The sequence below is a fragment of the Mobula hypostoma genome, chromosome 5 (genome assembly GCF_963921235.1).
Source record: "Mobula hypostoma chromosome 5, sMobHyp1.1, whole genome shotgun sequence".
NCBI classification, from domain to species: domain Eukaryota; kingdom Metazoa; phylum Chordata; class Chondrichthyes; order Myliobatiformes; family Myliobatidae; genus Mobula; species Mobula hypostoma.
The window spans coordinates 69,008,874-69,033,898 of NC_086101.1; the positions used below are offsets into that span (position 1 = coordinate 69,008,874).

The 25,025-nt window shown below is 39.1% G+C and overlaps 1 protein-coding gene across 2 annotated transcripts in view; it reads left to right on the top strand.

Annotated features, from left to right (window-relative positions):
- The window catches only part of gpc5a (glypican 5a), a 948,795-nt gene that overhangs the window by 466,868 nt on the left and 456,902 nt on the right, over window positions 1-25,025 (top strand). For both annotated transcript variants that reach the window (XM_063048513.1, XM_063048514.1), the window contains exon 7: window positions 24,498-24,666. In XM_063048513.1, coding sequence (XP_062904583.1) covers window positions 24,498-24,666 — 169 coding nt within the window. The remainder of the gene's footprint in view (window positions 1-24,497; window positions 24,667-25,025) is intronic.

A 25,025-nucleotide genomic window follows, 5' to 3' on the forward strand; every position in this document is an offset into this window, starting at 1 on the left:
CCTACTGGGCAAACAACATATGATTGACATCACTTTTGCATTTCAGATTCATGTAAACATTAGTCAACAGCACAGGCCAGGGATAAGGAAGACTTATTCCAATAAAACAAAAGGATTTTGGCCTTAAGTGGTCCAAGCTGCTTGAGCTGGTTAAAGTAGTGTAATCTTTGATAAATTGAAATTGTCCTTCTCAGAAGTATATGAATTGATCTCTTTAACCAGGGTGTCCTGACCAGCACAATCTCTGCCCTCAGTGCTCATCTCAATGCCTCATCAGCTATTGGAGGCACACGGCTCGTCATTTCACTGAGATACCATTCTGGAAAATCTGAAGTCCTGTCAGCACAATCATGCTGGTGATGAATGAAGGTTGCATAAGCATAAGGGAAAGAAAGCTTCTCAGCTGCTGTGCTATGCATATGCCTTACCACAGCATGATTAGACACATCAATATGTTGTGGCAGAACTAGGCCAAAGTACAGGCAGCAAAGTTGTATTGAATGCAGTATTTACTTTCTCATAAACCTTTTCATACACAGTTAATTACCAAAGACCTAGTTTGGTAATTCTGTTGTGCAGTATATTTTACATGTCTTGCATGACAAATACTGTCTCCTCCCAGTCTTGCACGAAATGCAGAAAGGTCCCACATACTGACCCCTTAACTTGCCGCTGATGTACAAAATCATTTCTAACACTGTGCTGTGTTTTGGTGGAGAAATAACAGCAAGGTTAATAACAGTGTGTGTTATTAGATATCACAGAGCACCCTTCGCTGAGCATAGAAATTTGTAAATTGTTCTCTAAATTGCTCAGCTTTCCTCTCTACACTGCTGTCATTCAAGTATCTGGTGTGAGGAATTATTGTTCCATCTGTAAGAGATATGAGGGTTGAAATTTTACAGAAAGTTTACTACATGGAGGAAGCTCACTTAGCCTATGCCTGCTCAATATATGAGAAATTCAGCAAGTCCTATTCTGCTACACTCTCTACATAGCTCTGCCTTTCCTTTCCTTTCAGATAACTATCCTTCTCCCTTTTGAATAGTGTAATTGATCTGTGTACACTGGGCTCAGGCTGGATATTCCAGAGCCTGATTCATCACAAATTATATAAAAATACACTTTTCTTCATGTCATTTTCAGTTCTTTAAGCAATCGCCTTCATTTTGATGCCCTAGAGTTGACTACTCTTTCACTAGGTACAGTTTTTTTTTTCTGTCTGCTCTGCCTACACAGGCCTTTCTCAACCTCTTTGCCCTGGAGGAACCTTTGAAATAATTTTCAGATCTCAGAGAGCTCCTGCGTTTTAAAAAAAACAACAACAACAACACTATATCTCCAGGTCATGGTACGTTAGCGTGATCCGTAGGTTGTAGATATAATAATTCAAAAATAATGGTCAATGTTCTTTTAAGTAGAGAGTGAATGTTTAGCCAACTTTTCTTGGAAAAAAAATAGGTAGTTAAGCTTAAACAAGAGAAAATCTGCAAATGCTGGAAATCCAAGCAACACACACAAAATGCTGGAGGAAGTCAGCAGGCCCGTCAGTAGTTAAGCTCAGCTTACCTTTCCAGAAATTAATCTCTTTCTTTCCTTTTCATAAATTTTAAAAACTCATTAGACAAAAATAATATATTTCTGTTTTCAATAAAACTCAAGACTTTCTGATATCCTTCCTCATTCCCCAGCCTAAACAGCAGTGGAAACATTTCAAGATTTCCTTTTGCAACATGATTTTTCCGAAGATTCAGTTTCTTTTTAAATCCAAGAATCTTGTCACTTGAAGTCAAAACATTTTCTCCGGGGCCTTGCAGAGACTTGTTCAACTGGTTCATATGATGAAAATTGTCTGCCAAGTAGGCTAGTTTCTGCAACCAATCTTCATCTTCAAAGCACTCAGCAAAATTTGGCCTACTATTTTCTTAAAAGTACCCCTGTAATTCACCTTTTAGTTCAAACACTCTGTTAAGAAATCTTCCTCTGCTAAGCCAATGGATTTATATATGTAACACACACAAAATGCTGGAGGAATTCAGCAGGCCAGGCGGCATCTAGGAAAAGAGTACAATCAGCGTTTCAGGCTGCCGACTGTACTCTTTTGCTAGATGCTGCCTGGCCTGCTGAGTTCCTCTAGCATTTTGAGTGTGTTGCTCAGATTTCCAGCATCTGCAGATTTTCTCTTGTTTGTGTTTAGATTTATGTATGTAGCAGGAGATTGGTGTTCTCTCTATCCAGGTTTTCACACAGTGTTTTAAACATTCTTGAGTGAACTGGTCTTTGTTTCATAATCCTTTCAAATTACCTGGGGATTCATCAACATCGAAGTCCTGATTGGTTCAAGCTGACAGGAAGGCACCAATAACTTAAATAACTACGTATTACAACAGTGGTGTGCAGGAGAGCACCTTTGAATGCACAACACTTTGAACCTTGAAGTGGATTTACTACAGCAGCAGAAGACCTCTCCTGTAGCCACTTTAATAAAGTGGGCACTGTGTGAACGTCCTTGATGTCTGCATAACAGCAAATTTCACGACATACGTCACCAATATTAAACCTGATTCCGTTTCTGATTTTGATGACAGGTAGGCTGTTGCTGGTAATGCATTAGGCAGTTTTTACTACCTGTTGTAGAGCTCTCCCATCTGCCGCAGGGCAGTTTCTGTACCACACAGCAATACAGCATGTTTGGATGCTCTCCACTGTGCATCTGCAAAAGGTTGTGAGTGTTGATGTGCATAGTCCAGCTCTCAACAGCCTCCTCATAAAGTAGAGGCATTAATAAGCTTTCCTGACTGTGTAGGATGTGTACTGGGGCCATGAGAGGTTGTGCTAGATGTGCACTTCCAGGAATTTGAAACTGCTGGCAATTTCCTCTGCTGTGCAGAAGATATGAAGAGGGATTTGAATGGTGTAAGTTTTCCTGAAGTCAATAACTGTCTTCTTTGCCTTGTTGAAAGTCTTTTGGTCTGCTTAACCACTTTGTGGGATACTTCAAACCTTTCTGCTATTTTCACAATCAAATTTAGGCTTCAGTTCTTTATTTCTTCACTGCCAAGCAAGTATAACAATTGGCAGATGCTAAATCTACAGTAATACAGTCATATTTCAAGAAAGCAAGAGTGCACCATTTTGATAACAATTCTGTCACTGCAGACAGGATTTTAGCAGTAAAGCGTTCATTCAGATTATTATTATCCTTAAAAAAGGGGTGTTCATTCTGTGTAGACTTGTTGCAAACCAGATCAGATTTATGGTTTGTGCATGAATCAATTAAGTCAACTTAGAGAAAAAAGTACAAGTCATCTGTAACAAACCAACAGATATTGGTTATTATTCTGACACTAAATAATTGATTACAATGTTTGTTGTGCAGAATATGAATTCCTGTTATACTGATAAACAAATCTGTACAACTTTGCGATGACTGGCAATGAATTTCAGTTCACAATCCATAACTGATTTTGTTACATCAGTTTTACTTCTTTCATTGCTCTTGACAAATTCTATCTTTTTAATTGTTAACTTCCAGAACTATCTCAATATCTAGACTTTGTCTTCACCATTGAATATTGAGACATCATGTAAGTCACGTAAACCCAACACATTAAAGATGAACATTTTTATTGACACTGACACATTCGTAGAACATTGGCCACACCATGTGTTAATTAAATAAATGTTTCAAGTCAGAATTCACTTCAGGAATTCACAGAGGTACCATCAGTATCATAAAACATGGATGGGATAATCAATTGTGAAGTTTTTGCCGCTTGTGACACAATATTCATAGCTAATGGATTTGAACTTATTCTCATGGCTGGAGACTGGCTGACTAATGAAATAATTTGCAGTTCAAAGAGTTAAAAGCCAAAGGAAAATTGTTATCTAAATATAGCAAGAAGAAAGCTGATGAGAAGTTTGTTAAATTTGCTGGTTTACTAGGAGTTATATTTCTCCTAAAATAAGTTATTCCTTTCTCTCTACTCCCATGAATTCCATGTTATTTCCCATGAAGCAGTATGACTATTAGAAGATCCTGTACAAGTTACATACTGCTGTCTTGGCTGTTGGTCGTGACATGAAAATTAAATTGGGATGAGCCACTGTGGAAACTAGTAATATGAAAAAAGAACTGAGTAGTGTTAAATAACATTTGCTTCCAACTGTACTCTGAGCATCTCTTTCAATGAGGCGGCAGAAGAGCAAGCAGGAGCAGCAACAAAGGTATTGTCAATCTCTGAAGCTATAGCACAGAAGTACATGTATACTAAACAGTAAATTGCAAACAAAAGAAATGTGAAATAAACCAGTAGTACCCACTTCTTTGTAGGGTCGCACAAACTGGCAATCCAAATGACTTTTGAGAGTCAGTCACATAAACCAGGTTTAAATTCAACCACTTACGTATAGTCAGATACTGACATTTTCAGTCATATACATGAAGGCAGAAGTGCTGGATTTTATTAACAGTCTGTACAAGATTGCTGCCAAAACGTAAATCAATAATGAGTTTCTTATTTAGAATGCTTGTGGTTTGTGGTTTCATGAATATGACAGCATAATTTGCTTTAAATAATTTTTTGCCTTTATTGGCATAGAAATAGCCTGAATCTATAAGGAGACAACATCTCATCATAAAATGCCGCTGACCTGAAATATTAACTCTGTTTTCCCTGTCACAGCAGACACCTGAGAGACTGAGCGATTTCGGTACTTCTTGCTTCTGCAGTTTTTTTAAAATCTCATCATACTCCACTTTCATTTGTTCTTTTTGTCTGCTTGACTCTGATCAGAAATATAGCACCCTCAATTTTAAGTTCTGTAATCAAGCCACTGATCTTTCAAAAGTTTCAGTCTACCAGGATTGATGTATACTGTACATGCTCCCATAGCCATCAAGCCCTGATCCCGTCAACATACAGCTTTTAGTTTAGAACATGGCATAGTGTAACAAACATCAGCCAAGGTTCCAGATTAGCTAATCCTGTTGCCTACTGTGTATTCCTCACCTATTCATGTGCCTGACTAAATGGCTCTTCAAAAATCCTGTTTTATCTGCTTCCAAGATCTTCCTTGGCAGCACTTTCCAGGAGCCATCCAGTCTCCACGTAATAAAACTTGCCTCGCTCGTAAATGAGGGGAGTATGAGGGGAAACTTCTTCACTCAGAGGGTGGTGAGAGTGTGGAATGAGCTGCCAGTGCAAATGGTATACGGGAGCTTGATTTCAAAGTTTCAGAGAAGTTTGGATAGGTACATGGATGGTAGGGGTATGAAGGGCTATGGTCCTGGTGCAAGTCGGTGGGAATAGGAAGTTTCAATGGCTTGGCAGGGACTAGATGGGCCAAAAGGGCCATCTATTCTGTACTTTTCTATGACTCTATGTTCCACCTTCACCTTAAACCTATACGCTTGACTATTTGACGTTTCCACCTTGGAAAAAATGATTATGACTATGTCCTGTATCTATGGCTCTCATAATTTCGTGTACTTCCGTCAGCTCTCCCCTCAGACCCATTGTTCCAGAGAAAATAATCCAAGTTTGTCTAACCTCTCCTTATAACTAATATTCTCCAATTCAAGCAATATCTTCTGCACCTTCTCTGCACCTTTCCTTCCATGTGGGAACCAGAAATGTGGTTTCTGACAAAACTCCAAATAGGGCCTGACTAAACTATTGAGAGACAGGAGACTGGAGTTATTGGAATCCGGAGCAACACACAAAGCAGTGGAGGAACTCATCTGGTCAGGCAAACTGTTGGGTAGAAATAAACAAAGTTTTAGGTCTAGACCTTTCATTTGGACTGAAAGCAAGGGGAGCGAGAGCCCATTAAAAAAAGGTGGGGGACATCTGGCGGGCAATAGATGGATCTGGGAGAGGGGTGATAGGAAGATGAGGGAGAGGGGAAAGCGAGAATGATGATGAAATGAAGTGAAAGTAATGAAGGGCTGAAGATGATGGAATCTGATCGGAGGGAAAGATGGAGCATAGGTTAAAGGATGGAGGAAGGAAAGGAAACCAGTGGGAGGACGTGGGTGATTGTACAAGTTTTAAGTGCTTTATATGAGCTTAGCTAACTAAAACCAAACACATTATCCCATCAGAGCTGATGTAAAGGCAGAGCCAAAAACTGGGGCATTTACTTGGGCTGGGAATTACCCTCAATTCCTATCTGGATAAAATGTACAGAGGATGTGACCAGTTGGAAAAATATCTTTGTCCATTGCAAGTCTGCTCCATGGAAATTCCAAAAGATTAAATTGGTGTCAATACATAGAAGAACCCAATTGACTAGAACCTAATGAACAGGCTTAATGGTGCCAGGGCCCGCAATGTTTCTGAAAGCGTCCACAATATCCTGAAATGGAAGATGAGCAGGCAGAGGTCGGGGTACATAATGGTACCAATGACATAGGTAGAAGCAGGAAGGAAATCCTAAAAAAAGAATACACAGAGTTGAGAAGGAAGCAGAACCTCAAAGGTAATTGAGGAAGAAGTTGAGAAACAGGCCTTCAAAAGTTAGTAATCTTGGAATTTTTGCCTGTGCCTTGCAACAGTGAGGATATGAATAGAGTGATGTGGCAGATATATGCATGGTTGAAGAATTGAGCAGGGGGCAGGGGTTCAGATTTCTGGATAATTGGGACATCTACTGGGGTAGGTTGCACTTGAATCTGAGGGGGAACCAATATGCTTGTGGGCAATATTCTTGTTGAGCGTGGTGTAAACTAATATGGCAGGGGAATGGGAACCAGTATAATAGAGCTGGGGATGAGCCAGAAGGCTTACAAGTTGATGATATGGTGTTACATAAATGTAAGGACAAGCCAATGATTGGGTACAAATGCAGACAGAACAAAGAGTTATTTGTACCACAGAGGCAAAATTCAAACTGACAAAGAATGCAGGACTGAAGGTGTTGTACTTAAATGCGCATAGCATTTGGAATAAGCTGGACGAATTTATGGCGCAATTAGAGATTGGTCAGTTTGACGTTGTGAACATCACTGAGTTGTGGCCGAAAGAAGGCCATAGTTGGGAGCTTAACATCAAATGATATACTTTGTATCTAAAGGACAGGCAGGAAGGAATAGGCAGTGGTGTGACTCTGTTGATAAGAGATAGAATTATATCTTTAGAAAGAGGTGATATAGGGTCAGAGACTGTTGAATCTTTGTGAGTGAGATTACAAAACCGCAAGGGTGAAAAAAATTATGGAATCATATATAGGCCTCTAAATAGTAGCTAAGATGTGGGGTTGAGATTGCAAAGGGCCTGTGATAAGAGTAATGTCACAATTGTAATGGGGGACTCAATATGCAAGGGGATTGGGAAAATTAGGTTGGTGTCAGATCACAAGAGAGTAAATTTGTTGAATGCTTACAAGATGGCTTTTCAGAGCACTTGTGCTTGAGCCTACTTGAGGAAAGGCCATTTTAGATTGGGTGTTGTGTAATAAAACAGATCTTTTTAGAAAGCTTAATGTAAAGGAACTCTTACAAGGCAGTGATCATAATATGATTGAATTTGTACTGCAATTTGAGTGGGAGAAGCATAATTCACATGTATCAGTATCACAGTGGAATAAGGGGAATTATAGCGGTCTAAGATGAGCTTGCCCAGGTAGATTGGAGGAGGATACTGGTGGGGATGACAGCAGAGCAGAGATGACTGAAGTTTCTGGGAAAAGTTTACAAGGTGCAGGATAGATATGTTCCACAGAAGAAGTTCTTAAATGGCAGTGATAGACAACCATGGCTGACAAGGGAAGTTAAGGACTGCATAAAAGCCAAGGGAAGGACATTTACAGTAGCAAGAGAGGGTGGGAAGTTGGATGATTGGGAAGCTTTTAAAATCCAACAAAAAACAAAACAAAAAGCTGTAAGTGTCAGGGTTCTGGGGCAGGGAAGCAATCACAGACCAGTACTGTGTGCACTGTGCTAGTTATTGAGTAACGAATACAGAGGGGCAACAAAGTTGCACGTTCAGGCAGAGATGAAAAATCCAGAGAAATCCAAAAATCAGAATTGGGAAATAGGCAGAGTCAAAAACCAGAACAATCAAGATAAACAGGCCGGGTCGATACTCAGAAGGACAGAGTTTAGATGTGAATGCTGGAAAGGCTCAGGAAAACTCACCGGCACTATCTGGCAAAACACAGGTGGAAACACAGGACTGAAATACACTGAGCAGTAAACAGAGAGGCAGATGACAGGTGGAGCACAGTGAGACACAGGTGGCAGCAATACAGGTAATAATGAGAAACAGGTGAGGGGCTGAGTAATCAGTGATACAGAGGCCAGAGGCCAGAGCCGAGCAGCGGCGGGGACAGGATCACTTGGGGCATGAAAACAAAAGAGCACATGGCAATGCAAAAGCACTGAATGACAGCTGGGGATTCACACATAAAGACAGAGTTCAACTGGAGGTACTGACAATAGGAAGGGAAAAGATGAAATCTGAGGGCAAACTAGCCAATAATATAAAGCAGGATACCAAGAAGTGTTTCAGTTATATAAAGAGTAAAAAGGAGTTGAGAGTTGATATTGGACCACTGGAAAATGATGCTGGTGAGGTAGTAATGGGGGACAAAGAAATGGCAGATGAACTTAATGAGTACTTTGCATCAGTCTTCACTACAGGAAAGATGCTGGCAGGGATAGCAGAATGGCTGACAGGTAGGAGGCAGTGAATGGGAATAATTGGGAATTTTCTGGTTGGCTGCCATTGACTAGTTGTGTTCCTCAGGAGTCAGTATTGGGACCACTACTTTTCACATTGTTTGTCAGTGATTTTGATAGTGGAATTGATGGCTTTGTGGCAAAGTTTGCAGATGATATGAAGATAGGTGGAGGGGTAGGTAGTGCTGAGGAAGCAATGTGATTACAGCAGGACTGAGACAAATTGGAAGAATGGGCAAAAATATGGCAGATGGAATACAGTGTCTGGAAATGTATGATAATGCATTTTGGTAAAAGGAACAATAGTGCAGACTGTTATCTAAATGTGGAGAAGGCTCAAACATCAGAGGTGCAGAGGGACATAGGAGTCCTTGTGCAAGATTCCCAGAAGGTTAATTTACAGGTTGAGTCTGTGGTAAGGAAGGAAAATGCAACGTTGGCATTCATTTCAAGGGGAATAGAATATAAAAACAAGGAGATAATGCTGAGGCTTGATAAGTCACTAGTCAGGCTGTACTTGGAGTATTGTCAACAGTTTTGGGCCCCATATCTCAGGAAGGATGAGTTGTCATTAGAGAGAGTCCAGAGGAGGCTCACGAGGATAATTCTGGGAATGAAAGGGTTAGCATGAGGGGCATTTGGCAACTTTAGGTCTGTGCTCACTGGAATTTAGAAGAATCTGGGGATCTCATTGAAACCTTCTGAATGTTGAAAGGACTAGATAAAGTGGATATGGAGAGGATGTTTCCTATAGTGGGGGTATCCAGAACCAGAAGGAACAGCCTCAAAATTGAGGGATGACCTTTCAGAACAGAGGTAAAGAGAATTTTTTTTAGCCAGGAAGCAGAGAATCTGTGGAATGTTCTGCCAGAGACTGCGGTGGAAGCCAAGTCCGTGAGTATGTTTAAAGTGGAAGTTGATAGCTTCCTGATTGGTCAAGACATCAAAGATATGGGGAGAAGGCAGGTGTATGGGTTGAGTGGGATCCTGAATCAGCCATGATGGAGTAGTGGAGCAGACTTGATGGACTGAATGGCCTGATTCTGCTCCTATGTCTTATGGTCTTAGGGTCTAACAACTTACCTTTGTACATATGGATAGTGGGAGTAGTTTGTAAATTGCTGATTTTCTTCCTTACCCCTCCTCAAACTTGCAGTTTTCTAATACCAGTCTCTCTGCAGGAAATTTTATCCATGAGATGCTCCTGAGGGAAGCCACATGTAATCTCAGTAAAGTTATGTGGAGATGGATCCAAATGGACATAGAGAAATAACATAGTCATCAGATCACTAAAGGATGCTAAGTTCACAAATATATGTCATCAAAACCAGTGTTTCACTTTTGATGTTAGCTTCAGTATTATCAGTTCAACATTCACAAGGCAGGAAGCTGAACCAGTCGGGGGGACACCCTATTACCTCACCTCCTCACCAGACGGTCTGTGGTGGCCCCAGAATGGAAGATCATATGTGCGGAATGTAGTTCATTAGACCCTGTGGAGATAAGTGATCCTGCAGCAACAGATTAAGTTAAATCTTTGGAGTCCGGCCTCATCTAATTATTAATGAGGATAGATAATTAAGCTCCTTGGAGAAACTGTGGCAGTGTGACATGAAAAACCCCAAATAAAAATGGAATTACTGGGACTCTAAAAGATGTAATGGAGGGAAACATAATTTGCTCCTGAAAATTGTCGCTGGTCTAGGCAAACAGTGGGAAAATCAAGGAGTAGGGAAGTGAGGAATTTTGATGGGAGTGTGAACAAGAATGGATTGCATGGAAAAATAGTGGGGAGTGGGACTAATGTGATTACTCTGAGAACTTGCATTAACTTGATGGGCCACATAGTCTCCAACATGTTTAAAAAAGTGTAATAATTTTAGCTCAGGTTCAACTGTTTTCACGGTAGTAAGAAAAATCAGCAACCATTGTTCTACAAAATACATCAACATGTTTCTCTAATTTAAAGTTTACTCTACGGGTGAATAAGTTGCTATTTTGTCTACATTCAGTCTGAATATATTGTTTGCAGGTACCAGCTAGAATGTACTTATGCAGCTGATTTTTAATTCAATGCATATGATAGTTTATCTAGAATGTTGCTAAGTTGGCCTCACAGTTATCCCTGCAAGCGTTGAAAGCACACGCATGATCAAATAGTCAATACAAACTACCAATATCAAAAAATACAGTTTTGAGTAATAAAATGTATTACAGGTTTCCCCCGCCATCCAAAGGTAGAGCGTTCCTATGAAACGGTTTGTAAGCCGGAAGGTCGTAAAGCGAAGAAGCAATTACCATTTATTTATATGGCAAAAATTTGTGAGCGTTCGCAGACCCAAAAATAACCTACCAAATCATGCCAAATAACACATTAAACCTAAAATAACAGTAACATATAGTAAAAGCAGGAATGATATGATAAATACACAGCCTATATAAAGTAGAAATATTTTTCTACAATCATTACTGCAGTGTTCTCTATAGCGAAAATCTCACGCAAGTGCTCTCGGCAGAAACACGGCACAAGCGCTCTCCAGTAACCTTTAAGCTATGAAGCTGCAAAATCATACCAAATAACACGTAAAAATACACAGCCAATATAAAGTAGAAATAATGTATGTGCAGTGTAGTATCTCTTACGGGAATCGGGAAGACATCGAGCACACTGATGATGGTGTGTTAGGCTGAGTCGTCGAAGGTTGGGTGGTACCATGGCCCCCACCCTCCGGGCAGCGAACCGATACCGATCCGCGAAGCATGCAGGAGTCCAGTGGTGCCCGGGACACACCCAACACATCTTTAAGTAAAAAGCCGAAATAAACAAGCTAATTAATTAGGTGCCGCCTGGCACGGAAATGTCAGCCCAGATCAGTGGCGGCGAGGTCGGCAATCACCTCTTATCTGGGCCGACATTTACGTGCTGGGCGGCACCTAATTAATTGGCTTGTTTATTTCGGCTTTTTTTCTTAAAGATGTGCTGGGTGCCTCCCGGCTACTGCTGCATTCTCCATGGATCGGTATCTGTCCGCGGCCCGGGGTTCGGGGTGGTGGGACAATGGGGTGTCATCTCGTCGTCTGTTTCCATGAGGGTAGGCAGGTCATCTTCTCCTATGACGGCCTGCCTCGATATCGAAGGTCAAGGTTCGTCGTCTGCCGTGACTGATGTGGAAGGCTTGCTTGACTGCTTAGCCTCGTGCATTTTTAGATCATACAGTTCTTTGTAAGCACTCAAATCATCCTGCAAATATGCCCTAAACCGACGTACCCTTTCAAAATTAAAGTCGTACTTTATCATTGCAGCGAAAATCTTACATACTTGCCTCACGTTCAATTCCTGGATGACTTCACTTTCGGTCCGTTCGCTACTGCATTGGGTTTTGATTGTTATCCTTTCCTCTTCCAATTGCATCAGCCCTTCATCTATCAGTTCTTGATTATGGGATACCAAAACCTCTTCAACATCATCTTCGTCAACTTCCACAAGCCAAACTCACTTTGTCCTTACTTCTTCCACCACGATCAAAACGCTTAATTATGTCTAGTTTTACGCTAAGAGTAACACCCTTACGAGCTCTTTTAGGCTTTTCCGATACCTTAGAACTCATCTTGCTAACGGCTGCTCACAAGCACGTGTTTAAGCAATGCCGGCGAGAATGCCGTTCCGAATCCAGGGGAGAGCGGCTGCTTGGGGCGCGCGCTGCCTTTTTATCGCACACTGCTTTTTTTCGTAACAGTGAAAACAACTTCTGTTAGCGAGAACAGGTAACTAATGTAAGTCTTTCGTAACAGTGAGGTTTTGTAAAGCGAACGTTCGAAAATCGGGGGACACCTGTATATTTAATGCACCAAAAATACACTCAGTGGTCACTTTATTAGGTACACCTGCAAGCATCTTACATGTGGCTTCCTTTAGCACCATCTCATGGATAAAAGCTCCTGCGGAGGCACAGGTATTAGAAAACTGCAAGTTTTAGGAGGGGTAAGGAAGAAAATCAACAATTTACGAACTAATCTCACTATCCGTATGCCCAAAGGTAAGCTGTTAGACCATAAGACCATAAGACCATTAGACATAAGAGCAGAATCAGATGATTCAGCCCATTGAGTTTGCTCCACAATTCCAGTTACTCATGTAACCAAACAGTGGCGTGCCAAAGTGCATCTCTGAACCCACAAGTTGAAAATTGAAGTGGATGAGCTACAGCAGCAGAAGATCATGAACATACACTCGGTAGTCACACTGAGTGTATATTTCAATCGTAACATTTATTATGTTCAGTACACCTACTGCTAAAATGATGATGGTCAGACCTAATCTCATGTTCATAGATATGAGTTTTTCTTTCTTTTTAAATCTTTTTATTAAATAAGTATACAAAAAGGTAAGCCATATAGACACTAATACGTTGTTAGAATATAATAAAATTACAGAAGATATTAATACAAAAAAATACTACAAACAATGTAATTTAAACATAACATACCAAGGTAACATAATAGTATACTAATTTTATATATATATCAATAGAGAAAAAGAAAAAAAAAACCCCAAAAAAAACCCACCGTGCAACTAACTAAAAGCAACGCAAAGCAATGGGCTAACTTGAAACCAAACAGAGTTAAACTTAAAATCACGTCCTCAATCCCGACCTCCATTAAAAACAGTGAAAAAAGCAAGAAGGGTATATATTACATTAAATGAAAATATTGAATAAAAGATCTCCAAGTCTGTTCAAATTTAAATGAGGAGTCATAAAGATTGCTTCTAATTTTCTCCAAGTTCAAGCATAATATCGTCTGAGAAAACCAAAAAAAGGTAGTTGGAGCATTAAGCTCTTTCCAATGTTGTAAGATACATCTTTTCGCCATTAAAGTAAGAAATGCAATCATTCTACGGGCTGAAGGGGAGAGATTACAGGAAATTTTAGGTAGTCCAAAGATAGCAGTAATAGGGTGAGGAGAGATATCTATATTCAATACCTTGGAGATAATATTAAAAATGTCTCTCCAAAAAGTTTCCAAAGTAGGGCAAGACCAAAACATATGAGTTAAAGAGGCTATCTGCCCCGAACATCTATCACAGAAAGGATTAATATGCGAGTAAAAGCGCGCTAACTTATCTTTGGACATATGTGCTCTATGAACAACTTTAAATTGAATTAGGGAATGTTTAGCACAGATAGAGGAAGTATTGACTAATTGTAGAATCTGCCCCCAGTCATCCACAGAAATGGTAAACCCCAATTCCTGTTCCCACTCTACCCTAATCTTATCAAATGGAGCTTTCCTAAGTTTCATAATAATATTATAAATCATAGCCGATGCACTTTTCTGACATGGATTAAGGTTGATTATAGTATCTAAAATGTATGTAGGAGGGAGCATTGGAAAGGAAGAAAGTATAGTACTTAGAAAATTTCTAACTTGTAAATATCTAAAAAAAATGTATTCTTGATAAGTTATATTTATTAGATAATTGTTCAAAAGACATAAGGGAACCATCTAAAAATAAATCCAAAAACCGTGAAATACCCTTAGTCTTCCAAATTTGAAAAGCACGATCCGTAAAAGAGGGAGGAAAAAAATATGTTACCTAAAATAGGAATCGCTAACCCAAATTGATTAAGATCAAAAAAATTTCTGAATTGAAACCAAATACGCAAGGTATATTTAACTATCGGGTTAGACACCTGTTTAAGGCGTTTCCAATCAAAAGGAAGAGAGGAACCTAAAATAGAGCCAAGTGTAAAACCCTGAACAGATTGTAATTCCAATACTACCCATTTAGGAATGGATAGTATATCCTGGTCAAGTAACCAGAATTTCATATGTCGAATATTAATTACCCAATAATAAAATCTAAAGTTAGGTAATGCTAAGCCTCCATCTCTCTTAGCTTTCTGTAAATGTATTTTACCCAGTCTCGGGTTTTTATTCTGCCAAATAAATGAAGAAATTTTAGAGTCAACTTTGTCAAAAAAAGATTTTGGAACAAAGATTGGTAACGCCTGAAATATATATAAAAATTTTGGCAAAAAAAAATCTTAACTGCGTTAATACGACCAATCAAAGTTAAATATAAAGGAAGCCATTTAGATGAAAGTTGAGTAATATGGTCTATTAATGGTAAAAAGTTAGTCTTAAATAAATCTTTGTATTTACAAGTAATCTTAATCCCAAGATATGAAAAATAATTATTAATCAATTTAAATGGAAATTTATAATATAAGGGAAGTTGTTTATTAATCGGAAAGAGTTCACTCTTACTAAGATTTAATTTATAACCTGAAAAAAGACCAAATTGTGCTAATAACTCTAAAACAGCCGGAATGGATTTTTGAGGATTAGAAATATATAAAAGTAAATCATCAGCATAGAGTGATAATTTATGGGACTTTAAGCCCCGAGTTATCCCAGTAATATTTGGAGATTCTCGAATGGCAATTGCAAGAGGTTCTAATGCAATATCAAATAATAAGGGACTAAGAGGACAGCCTTGTCGAGTACCTCGAAAAAGAGGGAAAAAAGGTGAACTTAAAGAGTTAGTACGGACCGAGGCCACAGGAGAATAATATAAAAGTTTAATCCAGGATATAAATTTCAAGCTGAAATTAAACCTTTCAAGCACCTTAAATAAATAAGGCCATTCTACTCTATCAAAAGCTTTCTTGGCATCTAAAGAGATAACACACTCAGGAATAGATATGAGTTTTAAACCATAGTTTATTCTATCCTGCTGAGAAATTTGGATTGGCAGGTTGGATTTGGAATTGTTGAAATAAGATAAAATCTGCACTTCTGTCACATTGCCCAGTCAAGAACTACAGGAAAGTTTTGAAAACTTGTCACTTACAATTGCTAATTATGTAGCAGCAAAAGCAGCTCTTAATAACATGATGTAGTTCACAAGGCACTTGTGTTCTGTCAAGCAAGGTTTATCTTTTCCTTCATAAGTCATTGTGTGTTATGTGTACAACTGTGCTTTACACCATGGTTTCTGTATACATTATATGCTTATATACATTATATACATGTATATAGTTAAACGACAATAAACTTGACCTGAAATAAACAATTAATACTGAGGCACTATCCAAAATGCAATTCTTGAAGGATGCACACCAAAGAAATGGATGTCAAACTATCTGGTACTTGGAATAGCAAAATCATTGTTATTTTAGGGAGTAGAGGTTACTATTATGAATAGGATCAGAAGGAAAAATGACCAACATCTTCAAGATGGAATTACAGAGAGTGATGGATTATCTTTCATTTATGTGCATTGATTTTTGCCTCACAAGTTTCAAGAAGACATCAGTATAATCAAAGCTGAAGCAATTTCATCATTGAATATTCCCTTTACCAATCTAGACATTCATTCCATTCAACCACTGGTGCACTGTAGCTGTATGTGTTTTATATACAAAGTGCACTGAACTTATTCACCAGCTACAATGACACCACTTCCCAATTCTGTGACCACATCTATCAGAAGGTTAAGACAGTGTGGGTTTGGTAATGCTACTGCCAGCAATTTCTTCTTCAAGTTCCACACAGTTCCAAACTGAAAATTTGTTGTTCTCCGTTCACCATCACTGGTCAAATCTTGAAGCTTCTTAGTTAATAGCATTGTAAAAGCACATTAGTTACAGGGACTGTATCTATTCAAAAAAGTCACCTACTAATCAAACAATTTAATTTCATTTTCCATCTTAATTAAGTTATGTAATCATATAGCTTTAATTACTCATAACCCATCTGACTGACAACCAAGTGTTTACCAACTCTTTTCCACCAGGGGGGAGTGGATAGATGTGAGAATGATGGTTGTGAGAGGGGACATGAAAGTAGAATCCAAAAGACATATCTACTTCCAATACAACACCACCTCTACTCTGCCTTACACAGTGACACTACAGACTTACTCACTTTCTGAGCCTCAGCTCTCCTGAGAAGGTTGCTATAATTTGTAAACTGCTTTGATCTAATTGGAACTTGCAAAGTTGGAGATAGCGTCCTGACATATTGCCAGTTTTACTGCATTTAAATGCTACAAACTTATTAATCTACACACTTTCAAGAATTAAGAATATATCTGAAAATTTTTTGATATAAGAATAATTTTTCATACACCCTGCAATTATTTTTGAAAATGTTACACTTGAGTTGCTATTTAAATGAACAAATAGTGCAAGTATACAAGCATAATTGTACAAGGGCTAAGAGAGTTGTAAAAGAGCGCCTGAAGGCTTTATGTGTCAATGCAAGGAGCATTCGTAATAAGGTGGATGGATTGAAAGTGCAGATTGTTATTAATGATTATGATATAGTTGGGATCACAGAGACATGGCTCCAGGGTGACCAGGGATGGGAGCTCAACGTTCAGGGATATTCAATATTCAGGAGGGATAGACATGAAGGAAGGGGAGGTGGGGTGGCGTTGCTGGTTAAAGAAGAGATTAACGCAATAGAAAGGAAGGACATAAGCCGGGAAGATGTGGAATCGATATGGGTAGAGCTGCGTAACACTAAGGGGCAGAAGACGCTGGTGGGAGTTGTGTACAGACCACCTAACAGTAGTAGTGAGGTCGGAGATGGTATTAAACAGGAAATTAGAAATGTGTGCAATAAAGGAACAGCAGTTATAATGGGTGACTTCAATCTACATGTAGATTGGGTGAACCAAATTGGTAAAGGTGCTGAGGAAGAGGATTTCTTGGAATGTATGCGGGATGGTTTTTTGAACCAACATATCGAGGAACCGACTAGAGAGCAGGCTATTCTGGACTGGGTTTGAGTAATGAGGAAGGGTTAATTAGCGATCTTGTCGTGAGAGGCCCCTTGGGTAAGAGTGACCATAATATGGTGGAATTCTTCATTAATATGGAGAGTGACATAGTTAATTCAGAAACAAAGGTTCTGAACTTAAAGAAGGGGAACTTTGAAGGTATGAGACGTGAATTAGCTAAGATAGACTGGCAAATGACACTTAAAGGATTGACGGTGGATATGCAATGGCAAGCATTTACAGGTTGCATGGATGAACTACAACAATTGTTCATCCCAGTTTGGCAAAAGAATAAATCAAGGAAGGTAGTGCACCCGTGGCTGACAAGAGAAATTAGGGATAGTATCAATTCCAAAGAAGTAGCATACAAATTAGCCAGAGAAAGTGGCTCACCTGAGGACTGGGAGAAATTCAGAGTTCAGCAGAGGAGGACAAAGGGCTTAATTAAGAAGGGGCAAAAAGATTATGAGAGAAAACTGGCAGAGAACATAAAAACGGACTGTAAAAGCTTTTATAGATATGTAAAAAGGAAAAGACTGGTAAAGACAAATGTAGGTCCCCTGCAGACAGAAACAGGTGAATTGATTATGGGGAGCAAGGACATGGCAGACCAATTGAATAATTACTTTGGTTCTGTCTTCACTAAGGAGGACATAAATAATCTTCCAGAAATAGTAAGGGACAGAGGGTCCAGTGAGATGGAGGAACTGAGTGAAATACATGTTAGTAGGGAAGTGGTGTTAGGTAAATTGAAGGGATTGAAGGCAGATAAATCCCCAGGGCCAGATGGTCTGCATCCTAGAGTGCTTAAGGAAGTGGCCCAAGAAATAGTGGATGCATTAGTGATAATTTTTCAAAACTCGTTAGATTCTGGACTAGTTCCTGAGGGTTGGAGAGTGGCTAATGTAACCCCAATTTTTAAAAAAGGAGGGAGAGAGAAACCGGGGAATTATAGACCGGTTAGCCTAACGTCGGTGGTGGGGAAACTGCTGGAGTCAGTTATCAAGGATGTGATAACAGCACATTTGGAAAGCGGAGAAATGATCGGACAAAGTCAGCATGGATTTGTGAAAGGAAAATCATGTCTGACGAATCTCATAGAATTTTTTGAGGATGTAACTAGTAGAGTGGATAGGGGAGAACCAGTGGATGTGGTATATTTGGATTTTCAAAAGGCTTTTGACAAGGTCCCACACAGGAGATTAGTGTGCAAACTTAAAGCACACGGTATTGGGGGTAAGGTATTGGTGTGGGTGGAGAATTGGTTAGCAGACAGGAAGCAAAGAGGGGGAATAAACGGGACCTTTTCAGAATGGCAGGCCGTGACCAGTGGGGTACCGCAAGGCTCAGTGCTGGGACCCCAGTTGTTTACAATATATATTAATGACTTGGATGAGGGAATTAAATGCAGCATCTCCAAGTTTGCGGATGACATGAAGCTGGGCGGCAGTGTTAGCAATGAGGAGGATGCTAAGAGGATGCAGGGTGACTTGGATAGGTTGGGTGAGTGGGCAAACTCATGGCAGATGCAATTTAATGTGGATAAATGTGAAGTTATCCACTTTGGTGGCAAAAATAGGAAAACAGATTATTATCTGAATGGTGGCCGTTTAGGAAAAGGGGAGGTGCAACGAGACCTGGGTGTCATTATACACCAGTCATTGAAAGTGGGCATGCAGGTACAGCAGGCGGTGAAAAAGGCGAATGGTATGCTGGCATTTATAGCGAGAGGATTCGAGTACAGGAGCAGGGAGGTACTACTGCAGTTGTACAAGGCCTTGGTGAGACCACACCTGGAGTATTGTGTGCAGTTTTGGTCCCCTAATCTGAGGAAAGACATCTTTGCCATAGAGGGAGTACAAAGAAGGTTCACCAGATTGATTCCTGGGATGGCAGGACTTTCATATGAAGAAAGACTGGATGAACTGGGCTTGTACTCGTTGGAATTTAGAAGATTGAGGGGGGATCTGATTGAAACGTATAAGATCCTAAAGGGATTGGACAGGCTAGATGCAGGAAGATTGTTCCCGATGTTGGGGAAGTCCAGAACGAGGGGTCACAGTTTGAGGATAGAGGGGAAGCCTTTTAGGACCGAGATTAGGAAAAACTTCTTCACACAGAGAGTGGTGAATCTGTGGAATTCTCTGCCACAGCAAACTGTTGAGGCCAGTTCATTGGCTATGTTTAAGAGGGCGTTAGATATGGCCCTTGTGGCTACAGGGGTCAGGGGGTATGGAGGGAAGGCTGGGGCGGGGTTCTGAGTTGGATGATCAGCCATGATCATAATAAATGGCGGTGCAGGCTCGAAGGGCCGAATGGCCTACTCCTGCACCTATTTTCTATGTTTCTATGTTTCTATAAGTAGTTCAGGTCAAAATTGTGTTGGGATATCCAAGGAGGCCTTTAGACTGACACTGAAATAGGAAAGGCATAGACAGATATGATCCTAAAGTAAGCAACTAGGATTAATGCGGTGGCAGAAAGGTCGCCGTTTGTGTGACAGGCCAAAGGGCCTGCTTCTGTGCTATGTGATTCTGAAGCTATAAGTTTCTTAGTGCTTATCTTAATAGACTGCAAATTAGGCTGGCAATTTAACGTGAGTGCCAACTTACACTGCTATCACGCACAACACCTAACTTCTGCTATGGTATGCCAAGGCACTATTAACTCCTGAGTTAATTTTAATTTTAACTCCTGAGAATTTTATGCTTGGAAATGAGAAGTGTGGGCAGGGAAGGACCAGTGGGTGCCAAAGGAGTCCTTCTTTTCCCACGAAGCAGTAAATTCGAAAATACAGTTAAGCAACTCAACATTTGGCCTGTTTCCAGCTGCAGATCATCTTTCCATTGTCTGCATCTTGTGGCAAAGCCACATGGTTTCTGCACCTCAGCCCACCAGTTAAATTACAGCTTGGACCAAATGAGTAATGGGATCATAAAATGCATTTTTAAAGAATGCAATGGTTGTAGCCAAGAGTCATTGCTGTCTTCTCAGAGGAACTGATTGAACTATTATCAGCAGCATCAGTAAAGCACATGTAGGAAGTTACCTAACACATTTTAACTGTCTTTTCCCACAACATCAGCACCGCATTTCCACCAGATGAACACTTTTACCATCTCCCTGACCTGACATACATTTTTTTGGAATAAACTAAACTGATACCTACAAGATGTGTTAAATTAACGTTAACATAAACAGCCCAGTACTGATGAGAGAATGTACGGAAGATTGAAAATAACATCTGTTAGTTTTCAGGCACTTACAATTTATCTAAGACTTAGTGAAATACTTCCTATAGATTTTGTTGCGAGATATGTGCCCATTAGTTGATTTTGTTTTGATTGGCTCGCCATGATATAAGTTGTTTTCAGTCTGAATGATGATATTATTCAGCAGTTTCTAAAACTTCTAAGTTTAATAAACTGCAAAGGGGTTTGTGAAAGGAAAATTGGGAGAGCTAAATATACTTTGGACATTAATAATTTTGTTTATATATGCAGAAACCTCTCTACTTGTATAAAAACTTAAAATATTTTAATAATTAGATGCACACTAAAAGCATTCAGTGTGGACAAGTGTGAGGTGTTGCACTTTGCACTGTAGATCTTACATAGCAAACAGTAGGGCACTGAGGAGTGCAGTGGAACAGAGACATCTGGGAATACAGGTCCATAATTCCTTGAAAGTGGTGCCACAGGTAGATAGAATCATAAAGAAAGCTTTTGGCACATCGGTGATCATAAAACAATGTACTGAGTACAGGAGTTGGGGTGTTCTGTTGAAATTGTATAAGATGTTGGTGTGGCCTAATTTGGAGTATTGTCTCCAGCTTTGATGACCTACCTACAGAAAAGATATAAGTAAGATTGAAAGAGTGCGCAGAAAGTTTATCAAGATGTTGCCGGACTTGAGGATCTGAGTTATAGGAAGATTGAATAGGTTAGGACTTTATTTATAAGAACATAGAAGATTGAGGGAAGATTTTGAGAGTAAGAGTTCGGCACGGACTGGAAGGGCCAAGATGGCTTGTTTCCATGCTGTAATTGTTATATGGTTATGTACAAAATTCTGAGGAGCATAGATAGGGTAAATGCAAGCAGGCTTTTTCCACTGAGGTTGGGTGAAACTGCAACTAGAGCTCATGGGCTAAGGTTGAAAGGTAAAATGTTTAAGGGAAATATGAGGGGAAACTTCTTTACTCAGAGAGTGGTGAGAGTGTGGAATGAGCTGCCTGCAAAAGTGGTGGATGCAGGTTTGAATTCTGTATAAAAGAGACATTTGGATAGGTATATGGACGGGAGGGGTATGGTGGGTTATGGTCTGGGTGCTGGCGATGAGATGAGACAGATTAATGGTTCAGCACAGACTAGATGGGCTGAAGAGCTTGTTTCTGTGCTATCGTGTTCCATGACTCTATGAATGTGGAACAATTATCTGAGAAATTTGTGCAAAGATTTGCTTTGCATTCTTCATCTAAAAGGAAGTGTATATGTAATAACTGTAATAATAGAATTTGGCAAGAAGTAACTCTTCAAATGTTATGAAATTCAGCACTTCCAATATAATAGATAGTTTTATCAGTGATCTTCTGTATTGTTTTCACATTAATATCAACATCTGCATCCTCTTCTGTTTGTTTTTGAAGTTGAGATGACTTTTCTGGTAAAAATGTGATTAGTTTTTGCCCAAGTTTTGGACGTGCAACAACTTTGATTGCGATATTTGTGTCAGTACTGTGCAGAAATGTAACTACCACCGAATTGATAAGCATGCCCCTATATCCATTTGGGATAAAACATACTTAAAGATGTTATTTTGGGAAATTGGTTCCTCAAATTATCTTGTTTGTTCAATCAGGATAACACAGAGACCTCAGGAATGAATGTGAAGCAGTGATATTTGAAAAGGATTCCTGCCTGTATCTTAGTCACCTTGGGCTTTTTGTGTATTTTTTTTTGGAACCTCATTAAAGTTGTTTTGAGTTAATTAAGCCTTTGATGCTAAAGGTACCAGAGAGTGACATTTGGTTGTAGTTGTTTTTGTCATTTCACTGATCAGGAGTACTGGCAAATGCTGGACTGTTTTGGAAATACTATACCAAGAGGAACAGCATAGGTTGATTAAAGAAGATCAAAGGAGGAGGGTTTTCTTTCCCCACATCAAAAATGTGGAAATTTGTCCTTTACTTTTTTCAGGAAGCACACAAAGTGTGTATTTGTGATGTATTAGGGATCAAACTTTGGTCCTAAAAGTGATGAAAGGGTAAAAATTTTGCTGCTCCCCCCTCACCCTGTGATACATAACATATGAGAAATAGTGAATAAAGAGAAACGTGAAGTGGCAGTGTGGAAGGAAACCAAAGGACTCAGAGGAAACCCTTACACTCATGGGCAGGACTTACAAAGCTTTTACAGACAGCGTCAGAATTGAACTCTGAACTCCGACACCCTGAGCTATGCTACAGTGGCGCCCCACTTGCAAAGTTTCAAAGTTCAGGAACTTTGAAATACAAGACAAAAACTTCTGATATAAGTCCCTAAAAAATTAGCAAGAAGTTGCAAGTGTTGCAATAGATCTAATAACGTAGCAATCCCTGCTTTCTATGAGAGAGACAGGAAAAAAAGCAGAAATGTGAGTGTGTATTTTATTCTTAATTGCTGCGCTGGGTAGCGAAGGCAGCAATTCAAGGAAAAGCTGGAGGAAGAAACCAGCCCTCATACCCTACATAATGCGCACAGGAGAAATGAAAAGCTTTGTACATTCTTGTCTTTCTCAGTATATTATTGTAAGATTTGTCATACTGTGACCATGACCTAGGACAATAATATTGAAGTTTGTCAATCTCAGTGATTTGTCTCCAGAGTGGTGGACATGGTATTTTAGAATACTTTATTCTTCCGCTGGTTGTAAAGACAGCTTTTCCTCTTTTCATTGACTGCATATAAAAGAATCTCCAGCAACCTTTTAGACAAATGGGTTTTCCTTTGACATTTTGATAGTTCTTTTTATTGAAGTTCAGTTGTAAAAGCTTTGAGTTAAGAGGTACAGTCATTTTAAATTGTTCTGGAAAAGGGTAGATTCAACAGTGTGAATGGAACGCTTCTTTATATGATTTAAAGAAGATTTTGGAGTTGGAGTTACCAGAGCCTGAATTTGTTAGTACCTGCAAACTCCCAAAAGCCACTCAAAGTTAAACTAGGTCAAACCCCTAAAACTGTTGAGTGGTGCCAGGAGAAATCAATTGATGATTAATAATAGAACAGCATATGTAATTTAATAGCCATAATTGGAATTTGTATTTCTGAGGATGGGTACAAACTTACAGTTAAAATTTGATCAGGTGATTAATTTTACAGAAGATTTACTGGGGTAGAATGGAGGAGAATATAGCAAAGCATAATGTTGCTGACTTAAACTAGCTCATGATCAAATTGCTGAAAAATTCTCTTTTTCATGTTTACTTTACAAAATGATTCAGTTAATATTTGTACACATACTCTTATAATATTGATAAACTTCCAAAAACAAGATTGATGTAATATAAATGAATAAATTTTCATAATGATTACAATTTTTAATGGTTCCTTCCAGAAATTGAAATGAATGGCACATTACAGTGCTGTCACAATATCTTGATTTAAAGATGTTTTACAATTGATTGGCAATCTTTAATGTCACAGTACGTTAATTTAAATTTGCCAATATTACTTGATTTCATTGAACTCTTTCATATTGTATTAATATAATGATGTACCATGTAATGACACCACCAATATTTCTCGGAAATTCAGTAATCTTGAATTTTTGTTTTAAATTGAAGCCAAAATGCTTGAAATTCACAAAAACATTTGATAAATGTTGTTAGTTGCACATGATTTTTCTATAGTTTTTGATAGTCTTTTGCTTGCCATTTTCCTTTTAATGTTGCCCCCGCCCTTTTCATTTTCTTTGAAAATTTTTGAAGTTGTCATATCTTTCGAAGTATCCGTCTACTACTTGCAGCTTTTCACTTTGCAGCTGTTACAAGGAAAAGTGATCTCCAAGTACGAACAGTGGCGACGGGCAGGAAAGGGCAGTGGTCAGATTGATAGTGATGATGTCGAGTTCAGTGGAGACTGTGATGATGAGGATGGCTGCGTTGGCTCAGGAAATGGAGCAGTAAGAACAGCTTTCAAACCCTCTGAACGTGAGTCTTGAATAATGACAAACTTTTCTTTAGCAAAATCAATGCCGTTTAAAAATAAGCTTGCAGGAATACTCTTATGAATTGTTCACACTTTTATCTTCTAAGGTATCAAAAATGATTTACAGTGAAGTACTAATTTTTAAATCAATGTGATTTGTACAGGTGGTTTTAACAAATGTTAGCTGATTTTTAAAGGGAGTTTCATAATGATGGTTATGAAAATTGCAAATAACAAGCTATTTCTGAACATTATTTTGGTTCATGAACCTACCTAAAGCGGTAACTAAATGATTTCTTACCTGTTTTTTGTATGCTTTGCAGTCCAATTTTAATGAAAAAAAGTATTTGAAAACTGGACC